The sequence below is a fragment of the Chelon labrosus genome (assembly GCF_963514085.1).
Source record: "Chelon labrosus genome assembly, chromosome: 10".
Classification (NCBI taxonomy): domain Eukaryota; kingdom Metazoa; phylum Chordata; class Actinopteri; order Mugiliformes; family Mugilidae; genus Chelon; species Chelon labrosus.
Genome location: NC_140360.1, coordinates 13450921 through 13478479, shown reverse-complemented (window position 1 = coordinate 13478479; position 27559 = coordinate 13450921). Strand labels below are relative to the sequence as shown.

At 42.3% G+C, this 27559-nt stretch overlaps 4 protein-coding genes across 5 annotated transcripts; 1 reads left to right on the top strand and 3 right to left on the bottom strand.

Moving 5' to 3' along the window:
- The first annotated feature begins 2859 nt into the window (after positions 1 to 2859).
- Positions 2860 to 13511, top strand: LOC311494122 (hemicentin-1). 2 transcript variants are annotated; one of them, XM_084553009.1, is made up of 19 exons: positions 2860 to 3377; positions 3471 to 3509; positions 4383 to 4433; positions 4750 to 5034; positions 5118 to 5390; positions 5541 to 5828; positions 7333 to 7602; positions 8018 to 8308; positions 8419 to 8691; positions 8769 to 9035; positions 9143 to 9430; positions 10535 to 10807; positions 10888 to 11002; positions 11122 to 11279; positions 11389 to 11490; positions 11915 to 11980; positions 12134 to 12193; positions 12542 to 12610; positions 12704 to 13511. In XM_084553009.1, the coding sequence occupies exons 1-19, from the start codon at positions 3347 to 3349 to the stop codon at positions 12766 to 12768; spliced, it is 3264 nt and encodes a 1087-aa protein (XP_084409135.1). In that variant the 5' UTR covers positions 2860 to 3346; the 3' UTR covers positions 12769 to 13511. The 2 variants fall into 2 exon arrangements, with proteins under 2 accessions (XP_084409135.1, XP_084409136.1); XM_084553010.1 differs by lacking the exons at positions 2860 to 3377; positions 3471 to 3509; positions 4383 to 4433 and having other exon boundaries at positions 4767 to 5034; positions 5120 to 5390; positions 12704 to 13510.
- Positions 13434 to 15245, bottom strand: apobec2b (apolipoprotein B mRNA editing enzyme, catalytic polypeptide-like 2b; the record flags this gene model as incomplete). The annotated part of the gene is made up of 4 exons (XM_084553011.1): positions 13434 to 13561; positions 13675 to 14018; positions 14167 to 14347; positions 14986 to 15245. The coding sequence occupies 3 exons, from the start codon at positions 15243 to 15245 to the stop codon at positions 13677 to 13679; spliced, it is 783 nt and encodes a 260-aa protein (XP_084409137.1). The 3' UTR covers positions 13434 to 13561; positions 13675 to 13676.
- Positions 15246 to 17390: 2145 nt separating this feature from the next.
- On the bottom strand, positions 17391 to 21349 carry LOC311493792 (zinc finger BED domain-containing protein 4). The gene is made up of 6 exons (XM_084552576.1): positions 20884 to 21349; positions 20468 to 20602; positions 20336 to 20425; positions 19942 to 20201; positions 19256 to 19856; positions 17391 to 18863 (listed from the first exon to the last, which is right to left on the bottom strand). The coding sequence occupies exons 1-6, from the start codon at positions 21031 to 21033 to the stop codon at positions 18021 to 18023; spliced, it is 2079 nt and encodes a 692-aa protein (XP_084408702.1). The 5' UTR covers positions 21034 to 21349; the 3' UTR covers positions 17391 to 18020.
- Positions 21350 to 23751: 2402 nt separating this feature from the next.
- On the bottom strand, positions 23752 to 27223 carry vma22 (vacuolar ATPase assembly factor VMA22). Its single transcript, XM_084553730.1, has 5 exons — positions 26967 to 27223; positions 26380 to 26483; positions 26186 to 26292; positions 25921 to 26100; positions 23752 to 24753 (listed from the first exon to the last, which is right to left on the bottom strand). Exons 1-5 carry the CDS (start codon positions 27084 to 27086, stop codon positions 24617 to 24619), a joined length of 648 nt encoding a protein of 215 aa, XP_084409856.1. The 5' UTR covers positions 27087 to 27223; the 3' UTR covers positions 23752 to 24616.
- Positions 27224 to 27559: the final 336 nt, after the last annotated feature.

Below are 27559 nucleotides of genomic sequence, written 5' to 3'. Positions count from 1 at the left end.
CGCCTATAAATCCAAATCTTAACTCACAAACTCAACATTGATGCCTCTAATTTGGTGAACTGATCATTTAAATTAATACTCCAACAATATTAAACACCACCTTTGTGCTTTAACGCTGGCTTTAAGAGGTTTTCAGCATGTACGCTGACAAAAGATAGCACCTTGGATTGTTGTCCCAGTATCACACATTTATTCAAGATATATTTGCAGAGCATACCCTTCAACCCATTATGGGGTGAGGAACCATATAGGTTTTTTGCTTCATTGATTTTAGACATAAAAATTAAACATGTAACAATTTCACAAAAGTAAAAAAGTCTTCTTATGCCCTATAACTACACTTTTACACAAAATGTAAGAAACCACTGAGCAGCAGCAGAGGAGGGCTGACTGGATCTGTGGATGGTCTTCACTCTAACCAACAAAAGAATCCATTGCAACTTCTTTGAATTCATTCAGACTGTCACATTTCTTAAAGTGAGTAATTAATACCCAAAAGATAGGTATGCAGTTGAGTACTCCTTTGGCAGGCACATCATTTCCCACAGATGAATGACATGCACACGCCTGTGTGTTGGCAAACATCCATCCTCCAGCCTCCAAACTTCAGTCTGGATCCTTTCCAGGCTTTCTGGTGTGTCTTGTCCCGCCATGTCGGGCAGGTTGTAAATGAGTATGGTGCAGCTTTATTACATAATCTGTTGTATTTATGGTAAAACATGTTTTGTTTTGTTTTTTCTTTATATCACTGATTTTATTGTGAAGGTTGTGCCTTTAATTTGAAAAACAACGCCACAGAAAGATACAGGAAGTAGTAGTTTTAAACTCAAGGCGTCAACATCCATCATCCATACCAGGTAAAAGAAGTGTTTATCATTTTGTCAGTTCATCACCTGACTGATGGAGGCGTAAGGCTGGTAAATGTTTGGTGTTTTGTCACTTTTACAGTTTTTTAGTTTTTGCTCAGACTGTACACCGGCTAAATTGTTATTGTCCCAGTAGCCTGCTTGTTTATGTTTTGGAGGGATGGGTGGTGACATAAAACATGATTATTCAAATGTTTCATCTTGATTACAAAAAAAAAAAAAAAAAGTTGCGTATAACCAAAAGACTATATAAGGCAATGGGAATGCCTTCGTCTTCGTCTTCTCCCGTTTATCCGCGGTTTCAGCAGGGAAGTCCAGACAGCCCTCTCCCCAGCCACTTCCACCAGCCCCTCCGGAAATACCAAGGAGTTCCCAGGGCAGACGAGAGATATCCTGGTGTCCTGGGTCGGCCCCGAGGTCTCCTTCCCGTGGGACACGCTCGAAACACCTCTCCCGGGAGGCGTCCGGGTATAACCGAGGATCAGACCGCCAAGGCCTCCGCCTCGGTCTGCTGTCCGATCCGCATAGCACCGGACCTGTCATGCTCGTCCTGCGGTTGGTGGGCCTACAGGGAAGCGAGCCCTGACTCCAGGGTGGGGTCCCGGGAGCTGTCACCCATCAATTTATGAAAAACATGAATTGCCCCCCCCCCCCCCAAAAAAAAAACACCTGACATCTGATCTGCACCTCTGTTCTAAACCGTTCTTTGTCTGGCCCTTCGCCAACTTTTACTTTGTCTGGCTCCTCCTTGAAGAGTCACCTTACAATAGGAATGCTTTTTGTTTTTATTTCTTATGTTGTGCTCATTGTGTGGATATTTCAAAAATAAAAGACTTAATCTTCAGTATGAGAACTCAGGCCAAGATGCTAAACAGGAAGATCATTTTAGAAGGTGATGTATTTTATTTCTGGGATGACAAAACACATGTGTCGACTTAAATATGCAGGACAAGATGTTGCAGACCAAGTCAGGCATTAAGTTTAACTACTAAATCAGAGTGCGTGGTGACGCTTTGCATATGCAGTCAGTTGCTGACAGATGTCTGATGAATCACACCATATTTGAGATTAGTTTCTGCTATTACACCTTCTAATGTTTGTGTAAATCTATAAGTGTTCAGCATGTGGATTTGGGTCAGGGATATAGACTAATATCAGCTTTATCTATTCTTAATATAAATACATATTTTATTTATTTTTTTTTTTTCATGATGCATTGCTTTCTGTTGTTCTGCATACTAAGATGATCTTCATTTGTTAATACACAGGATTAGATGTTACAATCCCTTATGCCAAGAACCCAGGCAAAACACATTTAGAGGCCCTGTCCAACTGAGAAACCCTAACAAACCTACAGTCATGAAGATATGACGATTAAACCTACAATCTAAATGAACTGACCAAATGCTGCTGACTTGTATGGCCCGCTCAGAAGCAAACAAAGCAATATCGCTACCAACCAATCTTCACACTGATTTGTGATACTGTTTGTGTAAAACGGTTTCACTTTGTGAGAAATGCACCATGCACTGTCCAGACTCTCAGACAGGACTGGAGATAACGTGATTTGCTGTGTTATACTGACGCCCTGTGGTGAGAGTGGTGACTGAAAACTTCCACAACAGGAACAGAAACCTGTTGCTTCAGTTGACACCGTTTGACACAAGCCAACTCAGCCATAACAGGTTTTTACCACAAACAGGGTGATAGTTTTATTATTTACTAGTTTCTTGTAAAAGCGAGGTGACAGTAATTGACCGTAACTGACCATTTAAAATAATCTGTGTGTGATGGTGTGTTCTGTTTGACCTTATATGAGTGAGAATTGAGTTCCAGAGTTAAGTTTCCGTTTGCATCTCTAGAGAGAGACAAAAGGATGTCTTTTTCACTGTTTGTGGTTTCTAGGCTGGGTTCACACCAGTTAAAAAAAAAAAAACCCTGTAGCTTCCGTCCTCACACCAAAATCACGCCACAGGTACAGTCCACAGCACTTCACCAAGATAAATGGAAACTTTGGTTTTTACAAAGAACTCTAGTTCTTTCAGTTCTGCCACCAGAGAGGACTAATGTCTCTTTACAACATGACATGCTCTTAAAATAAACACATGATAACTTGATGGGGAACTCCACATACACACACACTCATCATATTTTTCCTACACGCAGTAAACAATAGCACAATATTTGTTGGCATGTTCTTTCAATTCCTTAAATTCTCCTTCATTTTTCAGCACAATTTCTGTTCAAACTAAATGTTGAGAGCCGAAACGTCTGAGTGTGGTTTACCAGCACATTTCCTGTTCCTTCAGCAGACGTCAGAGAGACAGGAAAGCTGCAGTCTTGAGGTGTGTTTAGAAATCAACTTGTCGCTCACGCCCATCGACTCTGCGACTCTCTGTTTCCTCTCCTGAACTTCACAGTGAAGCAGATACATGACTCAACTCAGAAGCGCAGCCTCTACATGTGCAGCTTAATGGAAGATGTGGCTTTTTGAGGTCTCCTGTGTCATATGTAAGTTTTTCAGCGTTGATCTTATGAGCAGCGTTTTCACATAAACTCAAATCTCACTGCTTTTTAACTGTTCGTCTTCATTTCATGTGACAGATTTGACTGCTGTTTGTGCAGCTCAAGATTCAGAAAATGGTAAGGAAGCAATCTTAACACACGGATAAAACATCTTAATGTGTTTGAGCAGATTTGAACTGAATGCAAAGTTTAGTTTAGCATTTCTGAAGCATTATTAACACATTTTCTTGTTGACTAATCATTTGTTAGCATCTGGGAACACAAACTACTGCATTTAATATATATTTGTATAAGATAAGATACGCTGTTTTAGTAACCAAAACAGGTCTTGTAATAAAGGAAGTAACACATAGTTAAATTTAACATGAGGAACATGAAGTACTTCATTCTCATGAGTTGGTAGTTCCTACAATTATACGCCTGCTAGTGCAATTTCATATCTCAGTATTCTCTTATGCCAACGATGGGTTTTGTCTTTTTCATTTTTCTTTTTTTTCTTTTTTTTTTTTTTCTGAAGACTATTATCGGAAGTTCTTGAAATTTCAGTTCTTGAAATGTCAGAGACTTCAGTTTTTGCCTGCAGTTTGTACTAATGTGCACTTTATTGTCAAGCCTTCCTGTTTTTTTGTCCACCCATTACATCACTTCATTATGTAATGTAACTCAGGCTATTTCATCAACAATGCTGTTAGAGATGTGTGATTTTTCTTTTATTAGGTATAAGATTTTGCGTCTGTATGGTGGTTTCATACATGAACACTGCAGTAAACAGTTCGTGGTAACCAGATAACCAGTAGGATGTGTCTGTCTGACAGTCGTGTTAAAATGAGGACAACGCCGTAGATTTCCTGTGCAGCGGCTGTGCATCAGTTAACCGTAGCAGTTCTAAATGTAGTACCACTGTTTCTGCTTATAGCTTCACTTCAGATGAAACCTCACACTTTGAATGTTGAAATTAAAATTTTATTTTCTTTCCCCCACTACCACCAGTCACTTCACCCAGTCAAACACCAACAGTACAGCAGACAACAACCGCGTATGGTGAGATATTAGTTCCTGAAATCAGCATTAGCATTTACAAAAGTACAAGTAATGCATTTTGTGAAGGTGTTTTGCAAAGAAATGCCATTCCTGTTAATATTAGCATACTGTTATTCCTCTGATTTTTGGATAGAAAAGAGAGTGTGGTTACAGACATCATATGCTCAATATATAAAGTGGTATTCAGTCTGGAATTTCCCTTTTTTTTTTTTTTTTACTTGTGTACTGATAAACATCAGTGAGGTGTATTTCTTGTTGTTTCTTTTTTTCGGAGCCACATGTGAGCAACAGTCTTTTAACTCTTTAAAACTTTCAGTTCCCCCCACACCGGTTTTGGAGCAAAAAACAAAGTGGCTTGAAGTCTTCCCCACTGAGAAAGTGGAGTTCAGCTGCGGCATCAGCGGCAGCTCGGGCTGGAAATTCACCTGGATGAGAGATGGGACAATAATTGGAGCTTCGGATCCAAATTTGTCTTTTCCTGGAGATGGATCGGTGCTCACAATCACTGCCCAGCAAGGACTTTCAGGAAGTTATTCATGCGCTGGTCGGGACGGCACAAGAAACAGTGGAAGTAGTAACCCGCTTCAACTCACTGTTCATCGTAAGTTTTGTTATCATTGATCGCCTACATTTTTGCTCTATTGTTAAATGTTTGACTGAATTTTGTTTCCTCTGTCCGGAAAGAGAACCTGCCCAAGCCACAAATTACCAGAAGTTCAAGCTACAGCAAGATGTTCCCTGGAGAATCTATCAAATTCACATGCAACGTTGATGTGTCGTCTGGATGGCAGTACCAGTGGTACCGTGATGGACAGGAAATTCAAGCGCCAGATAGTAACGAGTATTTGATATCTTCTGTCGCAAAATCTAACGAAGGACAATACCACTGCAAAGCCAGAAGAGGCGAAGGCCCATTCTACACGGATGACAGCGAAAGTAAATCCCTGACAGTCTCAGGTAAGCATATTTGCACCAACTGTGTCATGTTCCAATACAGCATAGTCAGTTCATTCACATTCATATATATTTTTGGATTTTTATACACATTGCATTTTTGGGGTCGTTTTATACTGCAGTTGATTGATTGAATTTCCGATTTCCTTTCAGACCCACCCACACCAGTTCTGAAGCTGCAGAGCCAGTGGCCAGATGTGTTTAAAGGGGAGCCGCTGAGCTTCAGCTGTAAAGTTGAGAGCCCTGACTGGACCTACATCTGGTATCACAACCAGACGCTGCTTCAAGGTGACCCCAACCTGAGCATAGATGAAGTTGGAGGGATTCTCAACATCAGTTCGGTCACTCAAACCCATGAAGGAAAATATATGTGCGAAGCTCAACTTAAGTCCCGCGGAGTCACCTCTGGATCCAGCAACTCGAAAGATGTCAAAGTTTATAGTGAGTTTTCAAACATTTGTAAATTATTACATTAATTTCACACTGAGTCAAATGTCTTAAAGCAGCTACAATCAATATTTTTTGTATGAAGAAAGACAATCACAATGATTATTTTTGCAAGCATCCTATTGTCTTAGTGAGGCTTTATAAAGAGGCCAGAAGCATAACTCGAAACGGAGGACAGTGTTGCTGCATAACTGCTGGTTGTGGAAAATTGGTTTTAGCTTTCTAACAGGTTCACCTCATCGGCTTAAAAGGCCTTGATAGGACGCCGTCAGTGCACTGAATCCACCCACAGTCAGTTAGCTTGCTTTAGTTTAGTGTAAAGGCCTTGTTGCCATGCTGATAAGACTCTTTTGGGCAGGGCCACAGGAGCTATTTTTGGTCTTCATTGACCAGCCGCTGGGTAGCTTCGTATTTATAGGGCGTACACACAGCATCAGCCAGATGCTCTAACAGAGTAGATGACACATTAGAAACCGCACTAATGATATGAAATGACATATACCTCCTGCTCACTATAACACTATGAAGTGTTATGAACGTCATCTGTTTCTGTTCATTTCTACTTTTCATCTTAGCACTGGAACAGTTTTCGGTCAAAGCTCTTTAGGTTCATTGCAAAAGTAACACATCTGATCAGATCATTCAGTCTCACGTAGCTGATATTGAACGTGACGGTAGATAACATTAATAGCTAATTTATGACCTGTGTCGAATTTAGCGTTTGAATCTGATTTTGACGTTCCTTTTTATCAATTTGGTAATATGTCTGCGGAGGTCCTCAGTCATCCAGGTCACAGTTTCAGGTTGTTGTATTTATTTTTATTTTTTTTGTTTTGGATATATATCATTTTGGTAGCAGATGTAAATGATGATTCTAAAAATACGTGATTAAATGTGTGGCAAAGTGGTGTAGTGGTTAGCACTGACACCTCACAGCAAGAAGCCTTCCTGTGTGGAGTTTGCATGTTCTTCCTGTGCTTGCGTGGGTTTTCTGCGGCTGCTCCGGCTTCCTATCACAGTCTAAAGACCTGTTCATTAGATTAATTGGTCTTTGTAAATTAGCCGTAGGTGTGGGTGTGAATGTGAATTGAACAGAAAAATATCAGTGTTTGATGAACACTGGGACAAAAGAGTGAAAAGATGGAGTGGCAAAACTTACGTGACAAATGTGCAGGAGTTGTTTGCTCAGTGGTTGCTGACTCTTATCAGAAACGTGTGAATGTGTGTCTGTTGCTGACGTCACAGTTAAGATGTGGACCACATCAAATCGAGAAACATTTTCATCCTACACGTTTACATAGCAGCAAAATGTTAGAGAGACCTCCGTTACAACATTATAGGCGCCAGAAAAGTGGCATTTAGGGCAAAAGAGTTCTATTAAATTGCAGCAGGTTGCACATGCATGTGTACCTAATAAAATGGCCACTGAGTGTTTATGACTGCAGCTCTGAGATACAGCGTTAACAGTAACATGCCACGAACTACCCATCTGTTTCAGAAACTATACCGATTCCAACACTGAGCAAGGTTCCTGCTCTTGACAAGATGTATGTTCGTGAAAAGGTGAACTTCACTTGCAGCGTGAGTGTGTCAACTGGCTGGGAATATCAGTGGTACTTAAATGGACAAAAGCACCCTTACCATGGAGGCAATGGACAATTCCTTCATGTCGAACTTGACCCTATAGATAACGGGGAATATTCTTGCAAGGCCACCAGAAGCGTAACATTGACGGGAGAGAGCAACAAAATAAGACAAGAAGTTCTCGGTAGGTAAAAACAAGTAATATATTTGACAAAAAGAGTGACTGAACAAGTGTTTATGAAGTTGTTATTTTGCATTGTGTTATTGCCACAAGAAAACAATTAAAATGTTTTGAATCGAGGAAACAGCATTTTGGATCCGCCTTGTTTCCGTTGTTTTATACATTTTCGGTTGAAACAGGACGTTGTGGTGAGCATAAAGCACAGAGGGATGCCTCAGCAGTGGGCAGTGTGCATAAGGGTGACGTTCTTAAAGAAAGAAAACACAGTTTGTGTGAGGGGCTAATTATTAAGACACAAAATTAAACTTTCACATGCTTAAACTTCTCAGTATTTCGGAGACAATACTCTAATATAGGAAACAACTGCAGCCTTGTAAAGAGGATACGTAAAGTGAGTCATCTGTCCCTCTTTCTTTAGAAAGCCCTGTCCCATCTTTGAGTCAAGTGACCAGCTGGTTGGATGTGTTCCTCACTGAGCACGTGAAGTTGAGCTGTGAGATACCAGGGAGCCTTAGCTGGACATACTCATGGTACAAAGACGCAGAGGAGATCAAGGCTAATCAAGGCTGGGATTTTGACTCGAATGGAGCCACTCTCACCATCGCCTCTGCCTTAGCTAAACATAAAGGACAATATACGTGTAAAGGAAAACTGAAGGACAGGTCCGTGACCAGCAACTATAGTTCTGAACTTACTCTCACAGTATATGGTGAGTAAATATATATATATATATAATGCGTCTCAAAATCTTGCTTCTTATTTTTGCATTAGATTATAATTTTGCACACTTACAGCAAGAGCGTGTTTTTCTACCCTCAGATATGAAACCCACTGTCAGACTGACGCAAGATCCCGACTACAAGGTGATGTATCCTGGAGAGCAAGTCACCTTCAGCTGCCACATTAACGTGTCATCTGGGTGGGAATATGAGTGGTACAAAGATGGCGCTAATCCCATTGTATCAGAAAGCACACATTCACTTAATCTTTCTGGAGCAATAGACAGTGGATCCTATTCATGCAAGGCAAAAAGAGGCAGTCGTCCTGACTTCATTACTGATTCGATTCCAGGCATACAGCTACAAGTTAAAGGTGAGCTTCTGTTGACTTGAATTCGTCCATCTCTACAATGAGCATTTTTTTACATTTCTTCTGTTCTAATTTTCTAGGGGAAAAACCAGCGCCCTTGTTGACTCAACAGCCTGATGCCAACAGTCTGTACATCGGAGAGTCAGTTTCCTTTGAATGCACAGTTAAAGACTCATCTGGTTGGAATTATCTCTGGTTCAAAGATGAAGCACCACTCCCTCATCAGGGCAGCACTTTTAAAATCAACGACATCAATTTATCCAACATTGGGACTTACAAGTGCGAGGCTAAGAGAGAGAAAACAATGACGGATGCGCTCAGCAACGAGAAGATCTTACGTATATCCGGTAAACCAGAAAAAGCTGCTTTGTATCAATGTGTTGTGATATATTTAAAGGAAGTATGCTGTAATTTAGAATTAATGTGTTTAATGTGGCTCTCTCTTTCTCTTTAGAAATTCCTGTCCCATCTTTGAAAAATGCGACCCCGTGGCTGGATGTGTTCCCAACTGAGAGTGTGAAACTGACATGTGGGATGGAAAACAGCCCTGATGAATGGGAATATACATGGTACAAAGATCCACAGATCGTTCAGACTGATGTGTCATTTGACCCGGACAGAACTACACTGTCCATCAGCTCTGCTTCAGCCTCGCACAGTGGAAAATACACTTGCTCAGGAACACTGAAGGCCAGGGCTGTCAACAGCAGCTCTAGTTCTGAACTACTACTTGAAGTTTATGGTGAGACATTTTCCTTATTTTTATTTTTTTTCCAGTTCAATACAAACACTTTGACTTTCTGCAAAAGTGATTTACTTTCTTGCTAGGCAACTCTCCACATGACCACTAAATAAAATGATACGATAAGTGCCATGCCACGAAACATAAATCAGAATACACGCTTTTCTGACAAGTGCAAAGCGGCTCCATGCACTGCAGAGTGTTGACACTGGCATTAATACAAAGGACGAATTTAGAAGAGGATGACCAAGAAGGACCAATGTGGACCCAGGTTTTCAACATTCAACTTACACTAGATCCTTTCTTAGTTCATCTTTTCAAACGCGTATTTGAGCAGCTTGTTGTAGGCATGTTTCAGTTCCACATGAAAACTGAGAGAAGAATGCGTTTAGTTCACCCAGACAGTCACAACCTGATGAAGTGTTTTACGTGGTTATTAACCTCTGATGATCAGATTATCAAAGGTTTACACCACCCCTCAAACCAACTGAAATTTCTTCCAGTTGGGCCTGATTGGGCGAGTCTCTTCTGATCGGTGTGGTTACATGAGGCATTTTGATTCTGATTTTGATATTATTTAGATTATTTTTTTCATCCGGTTTGAATAAGTATTGTCCATGTAGACACAGGCAACAACAAGAGCAATACCACTTTTATATCTCTCACGTTCAATGTGAAGCTACATCAAGGAGATAGTTGATTTGAAGTTTCTGAGAAGGACAGAGCCATTTCTAAATGTTATAAAGCTTCCAGGAAGCCAGTATGCCCAGTGCAAATGCCTCAATACAAATCTGTACCGAACTTTTTTACAGACAAACTGTGGCAAACATACAGATAGAAGATGTTAAGGTTTTGTCTGCAGTAGCGTTGTAGTGACAGGCGAGCCTGGTATCAGTATGTTAGACAGTTAAACGCCAGACAGCATGTCACTTCTTCAAATCATTCTTTTTTTTTTTTTTTTTTTTCTGGAAAGGAAGTAGACTTCAGCTTACGAAAATAGTTATTTAGAACACTTTGCACTAGTCTAAGGCCAGCTTCTCTTTACTCTGAGCTGTGCAATGTGATTTCCTTTTAAATGCTTTTACCCTTCTTCTCATTATTCAGATAAAGAACCCACCGTCACTCTGATCGTGGATCCCGATTACAAACCGATGTACACTGAAGAATCAGTCTCCTTCATGTGTCACGTTAATGTCTCCTCTGGATGGAAGTACCTGTGGAGCAAACATGTGAAATCGTCTTCCACGTCTGAAAACACACACAGCATCAGTTCCGTTCAGACAACAGACAGTGGATCCTATTATTGCACAGTTGAAAGAGTATCAGATTCCAAATCCTACAAAGTCCAGAGTCAGACTGCAACTATCGAGGTTAAAGGTAATTTTTTTTAAATTCCTCCTTAAGTTTTTTGTGGTGTTGAATGTGCGTTATGACAGTTCTCATTGTGTTTGTTCCAGAGCGCCCACCGGCTAGTCTAATACTGTTAACTGGCTGGTCAGATGTCTTCTCCACTGACACCTTGTTGCTCCAGTGTGAGGTAATGGAAAGCCAAGACAAGTGGAACTACACATGGTAATACTACTACTACTAATAGTAATAATATAAGATTTACTGTCCTGTGTAGATTTTCACCTTTTCTGAAAATGAATCAGCAACAAACCAGAAAATTCAACAAAATCAAATTAAAACAGGTACAAAGAAGAGAAGGAGATTGATGGTTCGTACGCTGAGAAACACTCAGTTACACCCCAGAATGACCCCGATCAGAGTAACTACGTCTGCAAAGGCCATCGCGACGGGAGACCGTCGTATTCAAGAAGAAGTGATTCTTTCAAGACCAAGAACCTCTGTGAGTATAAATTAAGTCTGGAAGTTGCGACTTTTTAGCCAACAAATATCCTGTCTCACCTTAATTATCTGGTTTTCTTCGTAACATTGTTTTGACTCATCATTTGTAGTGTTGAAGAGGAGGGTGCTCCTTTCCATCTCTGGCCTTCTCTTCTTTGGCATCATCGCCGTGTTCATCGGCTGCATCTTCCTCCGAGTATTCCGCAAACCAGGTTTTGTATTAGATCTGCAGTATTACTGTGGCTATAACCAATGTTATTTTAGTTACGATGACACAGTGACAAATGTGTCAAACATAGTGATGAACCTACAGAAAATCCCCTTAGCTTGATGGAGCCAGATGATCAGCTACCTGTCTGGCTGCCAGCTGTAATGTTTAGGTCCCCTCACTTTGCTCTTATAGTGTCTTTCCCAGCTTTGGCGCCAGCTGTTTTCAGCAAAATATCTCATAAATATCCACTGTACGCTACGTTATCTATACCACACAGACAAAGTAGCAACTAGCTGGTGAAGTATTTTGCGGCTAAGGGGCAGATATTTCCTGTGGGTTTCAATTATCTTATTTCATCTGCAGTGTATGTCACCAAAAAAACCAAGCCACCATGAGTTGACATGTTCTCGTTTCTGGTCACACAGCCACGTATGACGAGAAGCACGAAGAGGACAACCTGTTTATGACTATGGCTCAACAAAAGGGCTGTGGTATGTTGAAACCATCTCTCACGTCCGGGTTGTGGTCATCTTTTCCAAACACGCCCTCGTCTAGTGATTTCTGATTCTCTGCAGTTTGAGTCTGACATTCATGGTTTTCCGTTAGTTCTCGTATTTAGGTGTCTTAACTTCCTTCCTCTGCAGATGCACCCTGTCCCCTGGCTGTGTACATCACCGATGCAGCTCTGAATGCACCGCCTAAAGGTAACAAACCCACAGATGAGTAAAACAGTAAAATAATTTTTCTAATGCACTGTTATCAATACCACACAACAAACAGACAAGTTTGTTGTAGCAACTAGCTGGTGAAGTATTTTGCGGCTAAGGGGCAGACATTTCCTGTGGGTTTCAATTAGCCTGTTTCATCTGCAGTGTATGTCACCAAAAAAACATAGTCATTAAATGTGATGCTGTTAATTGTCTTGTTTCGATCAATAAAAACTAAGAAAATCCACATGCAACAGGTTGAAAGAAGGGACTTTTTTTTAGTTATTTGCTTAAACAAGTATTCAGTGGTCACTATGTATGCTGACAGTTTCTTCTTTTCTGCAGAGGGAGATGAGAATGGCACACTTTGTAGTGAAACTACACCGTTACCAATAACCACGCAGGAGGACCAAGGTAATAAAGTTAACTTACGAGTGCACTTTTCTAATGAGCACCTTTGTGGCATGACACCTTAACGGATCCGTCTCTTCACGTCTCGCTCTTTAGTTGACACATCCGACAACCATGAGACGACAGAAACCAACGGTGGGCTGGTTTCCTTTCAGCAGTGAGTCACTGGAGATGTCGCCGCATCTTATTAGCAGACCGCTATTAACGAGTCAACAGCCCTGTGAGGCTCTGACAGTAATTACACATCAGGGAATGACATGTTTGGTCTAAGACTCAGTTGTGCATGGTCCAGCTTTTGGCCTCAGCTGTGCTTTGACCTGAACGCTAACCAGGGTCGTTTGCTTTAGTTTTAGGAGTCGTGACTTGCATGTGCACAGGTGGAAACTTCGATTTTACTGCAGCACAAGATAAAATTTAATTAATTGGAGAACTTATGAAGAAGCCTTTGTTGTATTACACTCTTCGACAGACTTGCTAACATATAGCATGACATGGCAGCACAAAACGTATCAGGAATTGTACATATTTTCATTTGGTGTTAAAAACACTTGCATATGAAGCGTTATTTATGTGCTAATTGTCAATAATAATCACTGCTTTCAGTTGTTGTGTGTATTGTACATATGAGATGATGTGTGTGTGGATTTGTTAGTGTTTCAATACTTCACACAAACACCAGGTGTCAGTAGACAGTCTTCTCCAAAGTTTATTTAATGCTAAATGCAGGTTTTGTCCCTATAAAGCAGCCGTTTGCATATAGTTTGATATATTTGTCTAGGATGTTTAGCGTTTTGTGTATTCCTATGAAATTATCAAAATAAAAAGTATAAAATGAAGCCATGAGTGTTCATTCATACTGGTATTGGTTTGCAGATGTGTCTGTGAGAAACACACGTTCAACCAGTGGGAATTTCACAAGCAGGCCCATTCAGTCAGCGAGGAAACCTTGTGCACCTGTAACAGCAACAAAATCCACAAGGAAAACCGAGTTACTATCTTAACAAAACTTTTAATGACCCAAGAACAAGCTTCTAGGCCCACTGCAAACACAACTCCTACTGACTCACATCTACTTGAGGATATCAGTCAGTTTCTCCACATAGTACTCGTAGTTTTCCTGACAATCCTCCCACGGTGTGAAGCTCTGGTCTTCCTTCTCCACGTACATTTCCCAAACGAGCAGGAAGTCGGACGGCTTCATCATCCGCAGTTTGCAGCCGGCCCTCGCCAGGGCCCTGAGCCCTTCCACTATCTCCGGCTCTTCCCACTCAAAGAGACGGGAGCAGAATATGCAGAGGCGAAGCTTTTTGCGCTGCTGGAGGATGTTGGCCAGCTTGGCTGCACAGGCTGCGCAGGGACTGGATGATACGTACCATGTGACATCACATTCTTGGGAGGCGTCAGGAAGCACCTACAAAGAAGGGAGTGGAGATTTAGGTAGGCATAAAGGAGAAAAACTGACATTGTTTTATAAAGAATGGTGCAAACCAACACAAATCAGCCCCCCTCCCATATGAGTAACAGGATACCATGAACAGCTGAGTGAGAGCATTCATTACCTGCTGAAAGAAGGCCTCTTCAGCATGAGCTGTGGCATGTTCATCCTCCATGTAACCTTTCAGTGGGTCTGTGTTGCCTCCTGCTGTGTCCACTCTGAAGCACAGTAGGGTTTTGTTCCTCCCTGATGAGTACTCCACGTTCCTGAACTGAAACTTGAAGTAGAACGGGCTCATCTGTTCCCTGGTGGAGAGTTACAGCGAGAGTTTTCACAAATCTAACATCGAGCAGCCTGTTTTCTTCTCTGTGGATGCAAAAGCATCACCGGGGTTAGCTCTGTGAGCATAGAGCTGTCTATCGACCGTCACCTTTCATCACGGTGTCACTATCCGAGTGAAAAGGCATCCCAACCTCGCCTAATGTGGAGAGCACTGTTTTGTCACAGTGAAACAGTAAGGAGACCACCGCTGAGTAACCTGCTGTTTCTATGAATATTACAGCCTAATAATATGTGCCTGTGAACGTACCAGGCTATTTATGATTTTAGAAAACACATGTTCCACCTGTCTTTCTTTATTAATCTATTGTTATACAGCGGATGAGGAGCCAGATGGGTGACACAAATAGATCTCTTGTAGCTTTGGTATCAATCAGGAGAGAGAGTGTTGAACAGATGCTAGTAGGAGTGATATATACGTAGCAGGCTGTTCTGTCTCTGACTCATTCCTATTCTTACCACTGGCTTAATAAGAAAGGCAGCGGAAAAAGTCATTAATATCTCCTGAACAATAATAATACAAACGCATGACAGAACATCCAGTAAGTGTTACAGAGCAGGTAAGAAGGACACAGTGACTTTAACTCTGTTTGTGTAATCTTACCCTGTGACAATCTCAAACGGTGGTAGCTCTATGGGCTCAAGCTCTCCATTTTCGCCACTCTCCTTCGCCTCTGCTCCTGTTGCTTCTGCACTTTCCCCGTTCGTCTTCTCTTCATCTGTCTTGGGCTGCTCCGGGGCCTTCTCTGGTTTCTTCACAACCTTCTCGGGCTTTTTCGCTGGCTTCTCCTTCTCATCATTCGTTTTGGTTTCCACCTTCTTCTCTTTCTTCTTAACACTCAGCCGGCTGTTCCTGTCGGCCATGATTTTGTGCAAGTGGGTTAGAGCACCAGCTGAACAGAGGGGGTGAAAGAGAGAGAGAGAGAGAGAGAGAGAGAGAGAGAGAGAGAGAGAGAGAGAGTGGGGGAGTGAGTGAGTGAGTGAGAGAGAGGGAGAAAGAGGGGAGTCAGTGTAAGTGGAGCGATAACCCTAGTGCACTTACAGAAATAGATCCTATTGTGTGCTAAGTTTGAAGTCAAAACATGTGCATGTCTGGCTGGGGCAAGGGGGGTGGGTGACTCAACACACTGCCCCCACTTTCCATGGCCTGGTTATTAAAAGGCCAAAGTGCAACATGAGATTGAAGGCCCTTGAGTGACATGATGAAGGTAGGGGAAGGCCAGACTTAAATGTTTATCCCCACTTGCCAGATTAAGAAAGAGAAATACTATGTTCTGTGTATAAATGTGCAGCCTCAAAGACCGTGAGCGGTACCTCTTTAATCCATTAGGCCTTCAAGCTGTCAGCAGGCCAGCAACAGGCAGGTTATTAATAACGGTACTTGGCTGTGTTTCTCTGTGTATGGGGTAACCAGGGCTTTCTAGATACTGAACACCACTTTTGTTTGTGCCAGCATGTCCCACAGCCCATTAGGCATTAGGAAGGCCAGCTAAAGGGCATCCCAAATAGGGGAATATTTGAAGCCGGGCAGCACCAAGAAATACAGAGTGTAAGCGAGCATTGGTCTCTGTGCTATCAGTAAGAGTGCAAGGGTGTAGCGTGGCCTAGTGTGCATGTGCCCGTGAACAATCAATCTGTGAAATCACCCTGCATCAATATAGTGCCGAGGCCGTTTTATGGGGGAGGGGGAGAATTGGTTTGGTGAGGGTGTTTTTGTGTGCATGTGTGTCCATGTGCGGATGGAAAAATGGCTTTCTGCACTGGAGATGTAATAACTTGAGGCATGAGGGAGAGGGCGAGGGGGTGGGGGGAGGGAAGGGTGCAGTTCAATTACAATTTCCTCTCCTCCCTCGGCCTCCCTCTCTGCCAAGTAATTCATTTCAGAGGCAATTACCAATAGGACTGCATCCCAGCCCGGCCGTCTAACTCAAATGGATGAGCTGTCACAGCCAGGGGGAGGGAGAGAGGGAGGGAGGGAGGGAGAGATGCTTCAAGCTGCTCCACATAGGCGCACAAACAATAACACACCCATGGAGTGAGCAGAAAACACACATTTCGAAAATGAACACGCTGACGCTTCCACACAAATATCTGGCAACGCATCCAAATCCACAGAGACTTCCTGAGGTGATAATCATTAAGATCACAGCAATCTCTGATAATTATGATCTATGAGGGAAATCTTGCTGTATCTCCCACAGATGGATGCACTCGCTCTGAAGTGGTTTATAATAACAACAACAACAACAAAGACAGTTATATGAAGCTGTTTTTGAGGTTGGTGAAAAAGATCCAGAAGTCTTGAGACAGTCCTTAGAAACTGTTGCAGTATGCATGTATTCATCTTTAAATGGGCTATTGCTCGGTGTTCCTTGTTAATCACAGATCGTTAATCAATGCATTTAATCCCTTCCTGCTTTTTTGATGTAGCATTAGAGAATAACTGTGCAGTAGCTGCATAAAAATTTCTGCAATATATTTGTCAGGATGTTGGCAATAAAGTTTAGTGAGACTAGTTGTCTGTGAGCAAAACAGCTGTGTAGGCTGTGACCGCTGCCTGCCTGCTGACTCAAATTTAACTGTAATGGAATTATTGCAATTACCCTGCCTCCCCACTGGCCCAGCCCAGAGTAACAGAGTCCCTGAAACATACACTGTCGCGTTCTGCTTCAAAGTGACGTCCAGCAGGAAAGAAAAAAGAAAAAAAAAAACGGGTTTAAAATACTTCCGTGAGGTCAAACGGAGCAGCTGCGCAACGTGCACCCATTCTCTGCTAGTCGTCTGCAGCACTGGAGACACGGGGTCAAACCTGTTTCGAATTCTCAACATTCAGAAGAAGACATTAAATTGTGAAGTGCTGGTAATGAAAAAGAAAAAGAAGGGCTGATCGGGCAACATATAAATTAGGGTAAAAGCTTTTCTGCACAGGCAAGAAAAAAAAAAATAGTGTGTGACATGCGCACATGCGCGAGAAAAACTTAACGTCTGCAAACTGCACAAACCTCTGCGTTAGGAAGTGGAACTCATTTATTATGACGTCTCAATGATGAGGCACACATACATAGAGAGAAACAATAGGTGGACGATGCACTAACGTACTGTTTAGCAGTTGACGCCTTCCTTCTAAAACAACATCAAATGCATTAATAGCAACTTCTATAGTTGTTGTATAGCAGTGGAAATAAGTCAGATGCTACAGTATTGACCGTTTGGTTATTGTTGGTGGGCTGGTGCAGACTGAAGCTGTGCATTGGGTGGGGAAAACACAGAGTACGGCCTTTGCGGTCTTGTGGTTGTCCGGAGACCATAATCAGACAAAATAATGCCAAAGTAAATGGTTTAACATCGATCTGCTTCCAGCTCCCTCGGTATACAGCATGCAGTATGATAGCCTGTATGCAGGCTGCACGGTATGCAGACAGCAATCCACACCTACTCTGGTCTGGAAAACCCATTTCCAGAATGGAAGCTGAGTCGCAGTCTTCCTCGTGTCAAAAGATGTGCAGTATGAGGACTATGTTATGTTGCTAGCTCAGTTTCCTTAAAGCGGAACAGAGGTTAGTATCCAAGGAGAAACTTTACTGCAGGTGTAAATTCTTCATTTGCTATTAAAGTAAAAGAACAGCTTGACTTTTAGTTTTAAGTCCATAATAATCTGTAGTTGGCTTTGAGGTAGATCAGCGTCTCCAGGTTCTTTGGTAAGACACAGCCTCTCTCTGGAAGCAGGTAACGCCCAGCGGTAGTGAAAATACTCTCAACTACAGTGCCACAAGCAGGTATGGTAAACGCCCTCTTGGCCACCTGTGCAAGCAAAGGAAAGTCAATAGCTTTGCGCCGCCAGTAATGCAAAGCCTCCTCGTCTGTGGGTTCCTCACGTAGGTAGACGGCCAGCTCCTGTTCAAGGCTCTTAGCCTGTGTCGCGGGTCGCTGCTTGATGAAGGAGAACAGCTTGCAGGGCCGAGACAGCGAGGAGACTGGTGATGGAGCTGGAGCGGGAGGAGTCTGGGACTGAGGATGAAGGTCCGTGTTGAGGTCGACAGGGCTGGAGGCCGCTGAATGTTTGGATAACTCCTCTATGAGAACCTGTCTGTGCCAGTCAGGGTTGCTGCTCCAAGTAAGCTTGAACTGGGGGTCCAGGGTGGTGGCAGTGATGTAGAGGGGGTTCTCCAGGATGGGGGCCAGCAGACGCTCTACAGCCTGGCTGAGCCCCACCACGAGGGAGGGGCAGTGGGGGGTCGACGTCTCAGAGAGATGCTTACGGAGGCCGAGAACACAAGGAAGTGCCAGGCTGACGGACACGTGTCTGTCGGCCTGCATGTCTGCCTGTCTGTCTCCGTGCACCATATCCCAGGCCTCGGTGAAGGGCTCCAACGTGTCAGTGAGCTCCCTCAGCAGGGCTCTCTCTGTGACACCCAGCGCCAGCTCTCCTGGACCACTCATCTCCTCCAGGAACTCCATTGAGTCCAGCAGCCGCCGGAGCACCTTCATCAAAACAAATGACAGCGAAACAACTCTTACAAATCTTTGGGAACACACACTTCTTTTGGTTTTAGCAGAAATACCAACATTTCTTAGTCTAATAATATGAAGGTTAATGCAAAAACTATAGGAGCTTTTAATTAATAGTATTTTGGATGCACATTCTATACAATTTACAAATACCCTTCCTATCTGGCACATATATACATATACACTGGGAACTGTATGTCACTGTATCAAGATTATTCATCTTGTTAAGTAGTGTTAATACTGTTATTATAGCGTGGACTGAGTGATTTATCAAGTGTTTATATACTGGTTACAGATTCAAAAATGGAGGATGTTAGCAAAAAGTGTCACCTGCATATTACACATGATTGAATAATATTACATGCCTTCAGCTGAGCAGCCCAGTCTCTTGCTGCATCAGGACCATTTCCTGGTCCCCCCATCATCAATCCCGAAGCATCAAACACCTGGCTGAGTTTCTCAGGCGGGACAGCAGAGGTAATGTAGTTGTAAAAGCAGGCAGCCTTGGTCAGAGTGGAAGAGAGCTGCGGACAGGTTCGCAGGCCTTCTTTGACACACTGTTCAAGAGAGCGAGAGAAACAGTCCACCCGAGAAACGCCCAAACCCTGCTCCCACGACTCCTCCCACTCCTCTTCCTCTCCGCCGTCGCCGTGGCCGTTCTTGATCCCGTGCTCCACGTCGTTATTGGTGTCCACATCTTCGTCATCATCTCCGCCCTGACCGTTGGCGAGATGAGGTGAAAGGAGGAAACCGGGAAGACAGCATGGCTTTACCGTTTTGGTTGCCAGGAGAGGGTCCGCAACGACACGAAAGGCTCTCCCTGACACGCCGTGGGAGTGACACACTTCATCAAAATCTGAAAGCACGCGAGTCCCGGAGCTGCCCCCGGTCAGTGGAAGGCACGCCAGCAGAGCCGAGCGCATCTGCCAATCAGATGTAAGAAAATGGCAGGTGACACCAAGATACCTAAACAGAGAGATGGAGAGAAGACAATTCATTAGTGAGGAGTTCAAACCAAGCAGGAACCTTTTGGTTTATTTTCCCTCCTCACCCTGAGGTGGCTCCAGATAAGCCCCTCCATAGATCCAGGCTGAGGCTGAGGGCGTGTGCTGAGGCCAGAGCCTGACGGGTAGCCAGCTGGGCCTGGTAGGCGTAGGCTGGAAGGAGTTGGCTCTGAATGTAGTGCTGGGGCTCAGGAGTGTAACGTGGCTCTAGGAGCTGAAGCAAGTCTCTGAAGCCTTGATTTTCCACTATGGACACCGGCTGCAGGTCACGCACAATCATCTTAGCTATAGCCTCAGAGATCAGAACCTATAGGGACAAAAAAAAAAAAAGAAAAACATGCTTATTATAAGCTGATGGCCGGCAGTGCCACAATAAGATATCCAACACTTGTTATAGGACGGTTATTTGAGTCTAAAGTGGCGATGGACTACAGCACACACCTGACGTGGGTCATGTCTGTCAAACTTGGTCACCCCTCCTCCAGAGCCTCCTCCTACTCCTCCTTCAAGAGTTCCCACTCCTCCAGCACCTCCTCCTCCTCCTCCTCCTCCTCCACCTCCACCTCCTCCCACTCCAGCACTGATGGGCAGATTGTAGCGAGCACTGCCTCCGTTGGTGGTGAAACTGTGCAGTGAACCAGAGGAGTAACCCTCTCTCTTCATGTCCTTCCTTTTCACAAAGTCATCATACATGGCCTGGTGCTTACGCTGAATGGGAGGGACAGAGGGGCAACAGGGTACTTAACTGAAGTGCATTCATCTCTGCATCATGCTGTTTTGTGTACATTTCTGTGGAAGAATAGAGTATGTGCAACCCCCACCTCCCCATGCAGAGAAGCAACAGACTGTCTCTCCAGTCAGTTTTATCCTCCTATACACATAACTGCTTTAGAGACAGCTGTTTCAGCTGATAGAAATACAATAAGACTAATAAGAGTTGGTCATTTGTCCCTTAAAATCTTGCGCACATTTTGTTTTGAAATAATTACCTTGAGATGCGTGACGAAGTTGGACGTGACGCTCCTCTTCGCCTGGATCCTGGTGCCACAAGCCTTACAGTTGGACTCGATTTTACCATTTTCCCCCTCAAACACAATGTTAAAGTAATCCAGGATAGAGACCTTCGAAACTGACGCCATCTGAGCCCACAGTTCCTCCGCTCCGGACTGAAATCAACTTGCGATCAAGGGCAATCTGAGGTTGAGGTATCAATCTCACCTCGCCTCCGATCATGAGCGCAGGCCTGCGTGTTTACTTGTCGATCCCTTATCAGACATCCAAAATGTTGCTGCCAGTTGCGCAGACAAAAGAAATCTGGATTGCAAACAGCCTGCGCGTCCGAAATCGGCCACAATCGGGCTACGCTGGCTGCTGCGGATGCCTGGAAACATCAATAATGTGATAGTGAGGCCACATCCGTTTGTTCTGCGCTCCCATCCGTCGTTCGGACGCAAGTGGAGGGGAGGCAGAGCGGTGTGCTTCATGGAGACATATGGACGGTATTATAATTGGACCAGGAAGTACACACAATAAACGGGAGTTTCGTTTCCCATTTCGACAGTTTCCGGTAATGTTCGGCTGTCCCCAGCCCAGCTGATTGAATGAGAGGGTGGCGGCGCTGGGACAAATGTTTTCAAATAAGCTCATGACAGTAAAATAAGGGAGGGCGGCTTCCTGCTGATATAGCAGCACGTCCAAAGGGATTTGATAGAATAAAAATTCAATTTAATTTTATTTATATAGCGTCAATAACAATACAAATTGTCTCAAGACACTTTACAACATCCGGTTTGAAACCCAGCCTGAAACCCCCAGAGCAATCCTGAAGGCGACAGTGGCAAGGAAAAACTCCCTTTTAACAGGAAGAAACCTTGAGCAGAACCCAGCTCATATGGAGGGACCCATCTGCCTAAGGCCGGCTGGGAAGAGACAGAAAAGAGAGAAGAGAACAGCAGGAGAAAGCAGATACATACATCTGACTAAAGCCTACATGTAGACATCTGATGATGATACGAATACAACATATAGCTGATGATGTTACATGGCAGTTTGAGAAAATTAGAGGAATCACAGGCAGGTGAGACCACGGCAATAGGTGTAGTATGGAGCTCCACAGGAAATGCACAACTCCAGGCCAGAGACACTCACAAGAAGATCGAGGAGGAGGGGAAAGAGGGACACACAGCAGTTAACATGCTATACAGTAATAGCACAGAATTGCATGACTAGTAATAGAGAAGAAATTAGAGGACAAGAGCTCAGTGCCAGAGAAAAGAAAGTGGAGGATAGGAGCTCGGTGCGAGAGACAAGCGATTAGAAGACATGTGCTCAGTGCATCGTCCCCTAGCAGCCTAGGCCTATTGCAGCATAACTAAGAGATGGTTCAGTCCAGCCCTAATTATAAGCTTGATCAAACAGGAAAGTCTTAAGCCTGACGTTAAAAGTAGAGAGGGTGACTGCCTCCTGAACCCAAACTGGGATCTGGTTCCACAGGAGAGGAGTCTGGTGGCAGAAGGCTTGACCTCCCATTCTACTTTTTGAAATTCTAGGAACCACAAGTAGGCCTGCACTTTGAGATCGAAGTGATCTGTTGGGATAAAATGAGGTCTTTAAGATATGATGGAGCTAGGCCTTTAAGGGCGTTGTATGTAAGGAGGTGGATTTTAAATTCTATTCTAGACTTTAAAGGGAGCCAGTGAAGAGAAGCTAAAACTGGAGTAATATGATCTCTCTTGCTAATTCCTGTCAGTGCTCCTGCTGTGGTATTGTGAATCAACTGGAGGCTTTTTAAAGAGCTATTTGGACAGCCAGACAGTAATGACTGTAATCCAGCCTGGAAGACACAAATGCATGAACTAGTTTTTCAGCATCACTCTTGGGACAGGATGTTCCTAATTTTGACGATATTACGCAGGTGAAAGAAAGCAGTCCTGGTTACTTGCTTTATGTGCAAATATAAAGACATATCCTCATAAAATATAACACCAAAGTTTTTCATAGTAGTTCTGGAGGCCAAGGTAATGCCATCCAAAGAAATCAGGTGATTATATAATGAATCTCTGAGATGTTTAGGGTCAAATACAATGACTTCTGTTTTGTCTGAGTTTAAGATTAAAAAAATGACAGGTCATCCAAGCCTTTATGTCTTTAAGGCATGCCTGGAGCTTAATCAGCTGATTCATTTAATCTGATTTCATGGATAAGTATAGCTGGGTGTCATCTGCATAGCAATGGAAGTTTATGCCATGTTTTCTAATAATCTTGCCTAAGGGAAACATGTATTATGTGAAGAGTATTGGTCCTAGCACAGAACCCTGAGGAACTCCATAACTTACTTTTGTATACATAGAAGAATCATTGTTGACATGGACAAACTGGAATCTGTCTGACAGATAGGATTCAAACCAGTCTAATGCAGTTCCTTTAATCTTGATCTCATTTTCAAGTCTCATAGTAAAATATTGTGATCAATAGTGTCAAATGCAGCACTGAGATACAGCAGAAGAAGTATACAGACAAGGCCATTGTCTGAAGATATGAGGAGATCCCTGGTACCTTTAACCAGAGCTGCTGGAGGTGTTAATTAACAGAAATACCTCTTTGAGCAACTTAGTTGGGATGGGATCTAGAAGACAAGTTGATGGCTTAGATGCTGTAATTGTTGAAGAAAGCTCAGAAAGATCTATTGGGGAGAAAGATTCCAGATATTGATTAGGTCTAACAGAAGTTTCTAATGCTCTGTACTTACATATTTGACAGCTGTCGGAAGGGTGCTTTGAATTTTTTCTCTAATGCCTACAATTTTATTTGTAAAGAAGCTGATGAAATCATTACTACTGAGGGCTAAAGCTTCTTGTAAAAGTAATGCCTTTATTGACGTCTGTTTGCCAGAATACTGTCTGGTTTAAGCTGGTTTGCTTTATACAGAAGAAACAATTAAACAGATAAATACAATTTGTTTAAACCAGAACAAAAGACAAATGATTAGGAAAAAATTCATTCATTCATTCATCTTCTGTAATCGCTTGTTCCTCTGAAGGGTCGCAGGGTTTGCTGGAGCCTATCCCATCTGTCATCGGTCGAGAGGCAGGGTACACCCTGTACAGGTCATCTATCGCAGGGTTATTAGGAAAAAATGTCCTGAAATGAAACTTGAAATAAAATCTAAATGCTTATTGGGGGGGTGTAACACAATAAAACTAAACCAGACCTCTGGAAAGTGCCATTTTGAAATAAAATATAGAATTTATAAAATTCTGCTGTAGAAATAAAAAAAAAAAATTAAACTTTGATACTATATAACTAAAATTACAGCAACCACACAAGAATTTAGGGAAGATGGAGCTCACTAAATTCTTTATACTTCACAAATAAAAGCATCAATAAAGGTCATATTAACAAGTAATGAAGTCAGTGGTTACAGCTTATATAGTGGGGCTTATTAGAAAGTGGTACCCAGCATGTTTATTGAAAAAAGTTTCTATTAACATCTATGATTCTTTGTTACAGTCTACAACACACTTAAACACATCCATACCAAACATTTATTAGTCAAAACAGCACAAGATGACACATTACCACTAAATTACAAAGCAGGAACTGCTTCACGTGATCTCCAGTTCCAGTTCCACCAGGACGATTATTGTGGAGCGGAATCTACTGACTCTGCGACTGCGACTGGAAGCTCTTCTCCAGTCGCCTCCTGCTTTGACTCTGAGTTATTTAGTCTGCCAAATTGTCCAGCTGAGCCTGTGATCCGTCTCCTGGAGTGTGTTTGCTTTTCAAGCCACGCTTCAGCTCCTGTCTAGTGTTCAAAACCACGGCCTGGAGAGTTGCAATCTCAGCAGACAGATCTATAACTGTAATATGACAGAAAACAAAAGAGAAAAGAAAATGACAAAATATATTTGTTAGCAGATAATTAGTACTTCAATAAAATGGTAAACACTACTACAGTATGCAATATATACACAGATTTATATACAAGATTTTTTTCCTGTACCTCACAAAAAAAGTATTTTCATTCATTTAAGTGCTTTAGTACCTTGTGTCACCTTCACCAATTAAGATTTCAAATGACTTCACTGGAGAGTGCTAAAGCAGCAGGACAGCTCTTTCTCACGCCGTCAAGAAAAATCAATATCATCTACACACACACACATCTGTATCCTTCTATTATAGTGTGTATCCACATGCACCTATGTGCAGCATGCTTGTAAAACACTCCATTGTGCTGAATGGTTAAAACATGGAACAGAGAGCGCAACGCTCTGCAGCAAGAAAAACACACAGAAACAGATGCCACACTACATGAAAACATCACTGAAGAAGTGGTGCAACTTAATACAAGTTGCAAGTAAGAAAACTATAGCCACATACATAAACAAGTAGGACAGAGCAAACCTGAACTGACATGCAAAGCAAAATATGTTTTCAAGGGACACAGAAGACCAGTGAACGTGACTTTAGATTTTTGCATGTTGCTGTATTGGTGCAGATGGTTTCATATGCTTGTGCTTTGAATAACTGCGTTTATTGTTGAGCACTCAAAGCCCCTGTAAGAATAAAGGTCATATTGCAGGTAATGTGGACTCATGTTGGTGCATTTGTTTTGTGAAAGAACGCTGTCTACAGTTTGCAGAGTTTTAAGGATACTGACATTTCTGCTTTTCCTTGAATTTAATGGAGCTATGACACTCAGCTTGCGGTGCTCAAAGTGCCCAAGAATACAAAAACAAAATCCACAGTAATGTCTCTTTTCAGAAAACATGTCCTGGTCACTCTGTATAATTCATGGATCTTGTTGCGAGCAGAACTACTTTCTGTCTACCTAACCACAATGGTCACCACAAGCTGAGGGCCATCTAGCTCCATTATATTTGAGAGAAGGCAGAAACCTCCACTGCCAGTTTGTTCAAATCACACCAAACCAATCTGGATGGATCAATAGCTCCAGGCAGAAATATTTTAAAACCCAAATCATAACACAGGACAGTATAAACTTGCTTGGACATGTAAAGTTATACCTTGCGTGAATGATGACTGTGCTTGTTTAAGAGACTGTGGAACCAAAATCCCAAACCATCTCAGTGGATCTTGCTGAGGATTCTGGTCACTCTTTTGTACTGTAGTTTTCTCGCTACTTGTGTCCTCACTTTCCTTTTTTTCTGGCATATCCTTTTTTGCTTTGTTTCTTCTTCTGACACCTGTGAAATCAAATAGTATGATGAATAAAAATGTTATCAGTTTATCATAGATAATAACAGCCTGCATTTTTAAACACTGCATCACCTTCTTCTTGAGGTCCAATATCCTCTACAGGTTCATTTCTAGACTCTTTACTACACTTTTGTGTAGGTCTTTCAGTGCTGAATTCCACCTCACCATTGTCCAGCTTTCTGTAATATAAACACAAGTCATGAAAAAAAAGCTTTCCAAAACTGAATGTGCACAGCTTTTCAATGGGTAGACTTAAGTTTCCTCACCTTGCATGAACACAGACAAGTGGCTCAATTTCACTCGCATACTGAAGAGCAGAGACTTGTTTGTTTCCCATGGAATATCGCGCCTTAGTCATGGAAAACCATCCCTGTGTTAGACACGAAGTTTTTTTAATTTTACATATTACAGAAGTGTTCAAATGTGTGAAGAGCAAACAAGGAAAAAATACAAGTTTTTAAACTGTGCAATAGTGTCACAGAAAAATAAAAAAAAACTTAACCACCATTAGTGTAAGGAACAGCAGAAGTCAGCACGAGGTTCACAGCAGAGTCTTGCTAATAAATAAAACATTGCCTGTCTAGAAAATGTATCAAATCTGGCTCACAGCTGACTTTACAGATAGAGGCATATATTAATTTATATTCCAGTAGTGCCAAATTAACTAGTGTTTGCACAGTATATGCATATTTAAGGATAGACATTTTTTGAGATCAACAGTATAACCATGAAAATCTACACATCCAAAAAATGAAAACCAGTGTACTTTAAGAAAACATTTAATTAGCTACAAACACTGATCATGCGCGATCGACAATTTCCACTCTAATTCAAAATAAGCTCTGGGTGATACCTGCTCTATGAGAGAGTTGAGGGTGGCTCGTTTCTGCTCCAGTAACTCGAGCTGGTCCATGAAAAGGAGCAGCTTGTCATCCAGTAACCGAGAAGATTCTTCCACCTCTGGCACCCCCATGGTGAGTATTTATTCTAGCTTAAATAAAGTCGCCGTTCAGCGGTTTGCTATCAGAATTAACCCGAGAGAGATCCCAGCAGATTACTACTACTTCCGTATTCCGCATCATGTGACACATGTAGCCACGTGACTTTCATCACACGTTCACAAGACAGCCCTACTGCCGTAAAACAACGAAAAGTTAAAATAATAACATATAATAATAATATAATAATCTGTGTTACATTATTCATTATAAATGTATGTACTATATAGTATTATAAGTTTGAATTCCGAATATTTTCACGCAATGTGCATTGTCATAAGAACAGTACTAATAGAAATATCTGAGAAAATGTTAGATAATAAGTATCGTCGTGCTTCTCAACAGTAATCACTATTTATACTATATATGCTTGGACATGTAAAGCTGCTATTAAATAATCTATGAAGATAATTATGAAAAAAGGGTAGTTCCCATACCGGGAGTCGAA

What these genes read in the sequence shown, in the direction of transcription:
- vma22 (XM_084553730.1), bottom strand. Translation starts at nt 27,086, where the DNA reads ATGGGGGTGCCAGAGGTGGAAGAATCTTCTCGGTTACTGGATGACAAG. An exon ending in TCAACTCTCTCATAGAGCAG is followed by an intron (nt 26,484 to 26,966) that starts GTATCACCCAGA and finishes TGTCTAACACAG; the next exon opens with GGATGGTTTTCCATGACTAA. An exon ending in TATTGGACCTCAAGAAGAAG is followed by an intron (nt 26,101 to 26,185) that starts GTGATGCAGTGT and finishes TTGATTTCACAG; the next exon opens with GTGTCAGAAGAAGAAACAAA.
- LOC311494122 (XM_084553009.1), top strand. Translation starts at nt 3,347, where the DNA reads ATGTGGCTTTTTGAGGTCTCCTGTGTCATAT. An exon ending in AGCTCAAGATTCAGAAAATG is followed by an intron (nt 3,510 to 4,382) that starts GTAAGGAAGCAA and finishes CACTACCACCAG; the next exon opens with TCACTTCACCCAGTCAAACA. An exon ending in TAAATCCCTGACAGTCTCAG is followed by an intron (nt 5,391 to 5,540) that starts GTAAGCATATTT and finishes ATTTCCTTTCAG; the next exon opens with ACCCACCCACACCAGTTCTG.
- LOC311493792 (XM_084552576.1), bottom strand. Translation starts at nt 21,033, where the DNA reads ATGGCGTCAGTTTCGAAGGTCTCTATCCTGGATTACTTTAACATTGTG. An exon ending in ATCTGCCCATCAGTGCTGGA is followed by an intron (nt 20,426 to 20,467) that starts GTGGGAGGAGGT and finishes GGAGGAGGAGGA; the next exon opens with GGTGCTGGAGGAGTGGGAAC. An exon ending in TTATCTGGAGCCACCTCAGG is followed by an intron (nt 19,857 to 19,941) that starts GTGAGGAGGGAA and finishes CTCTCTGTTTAG; the next exon opens with GTATCTTGGTGTCACCTGCC.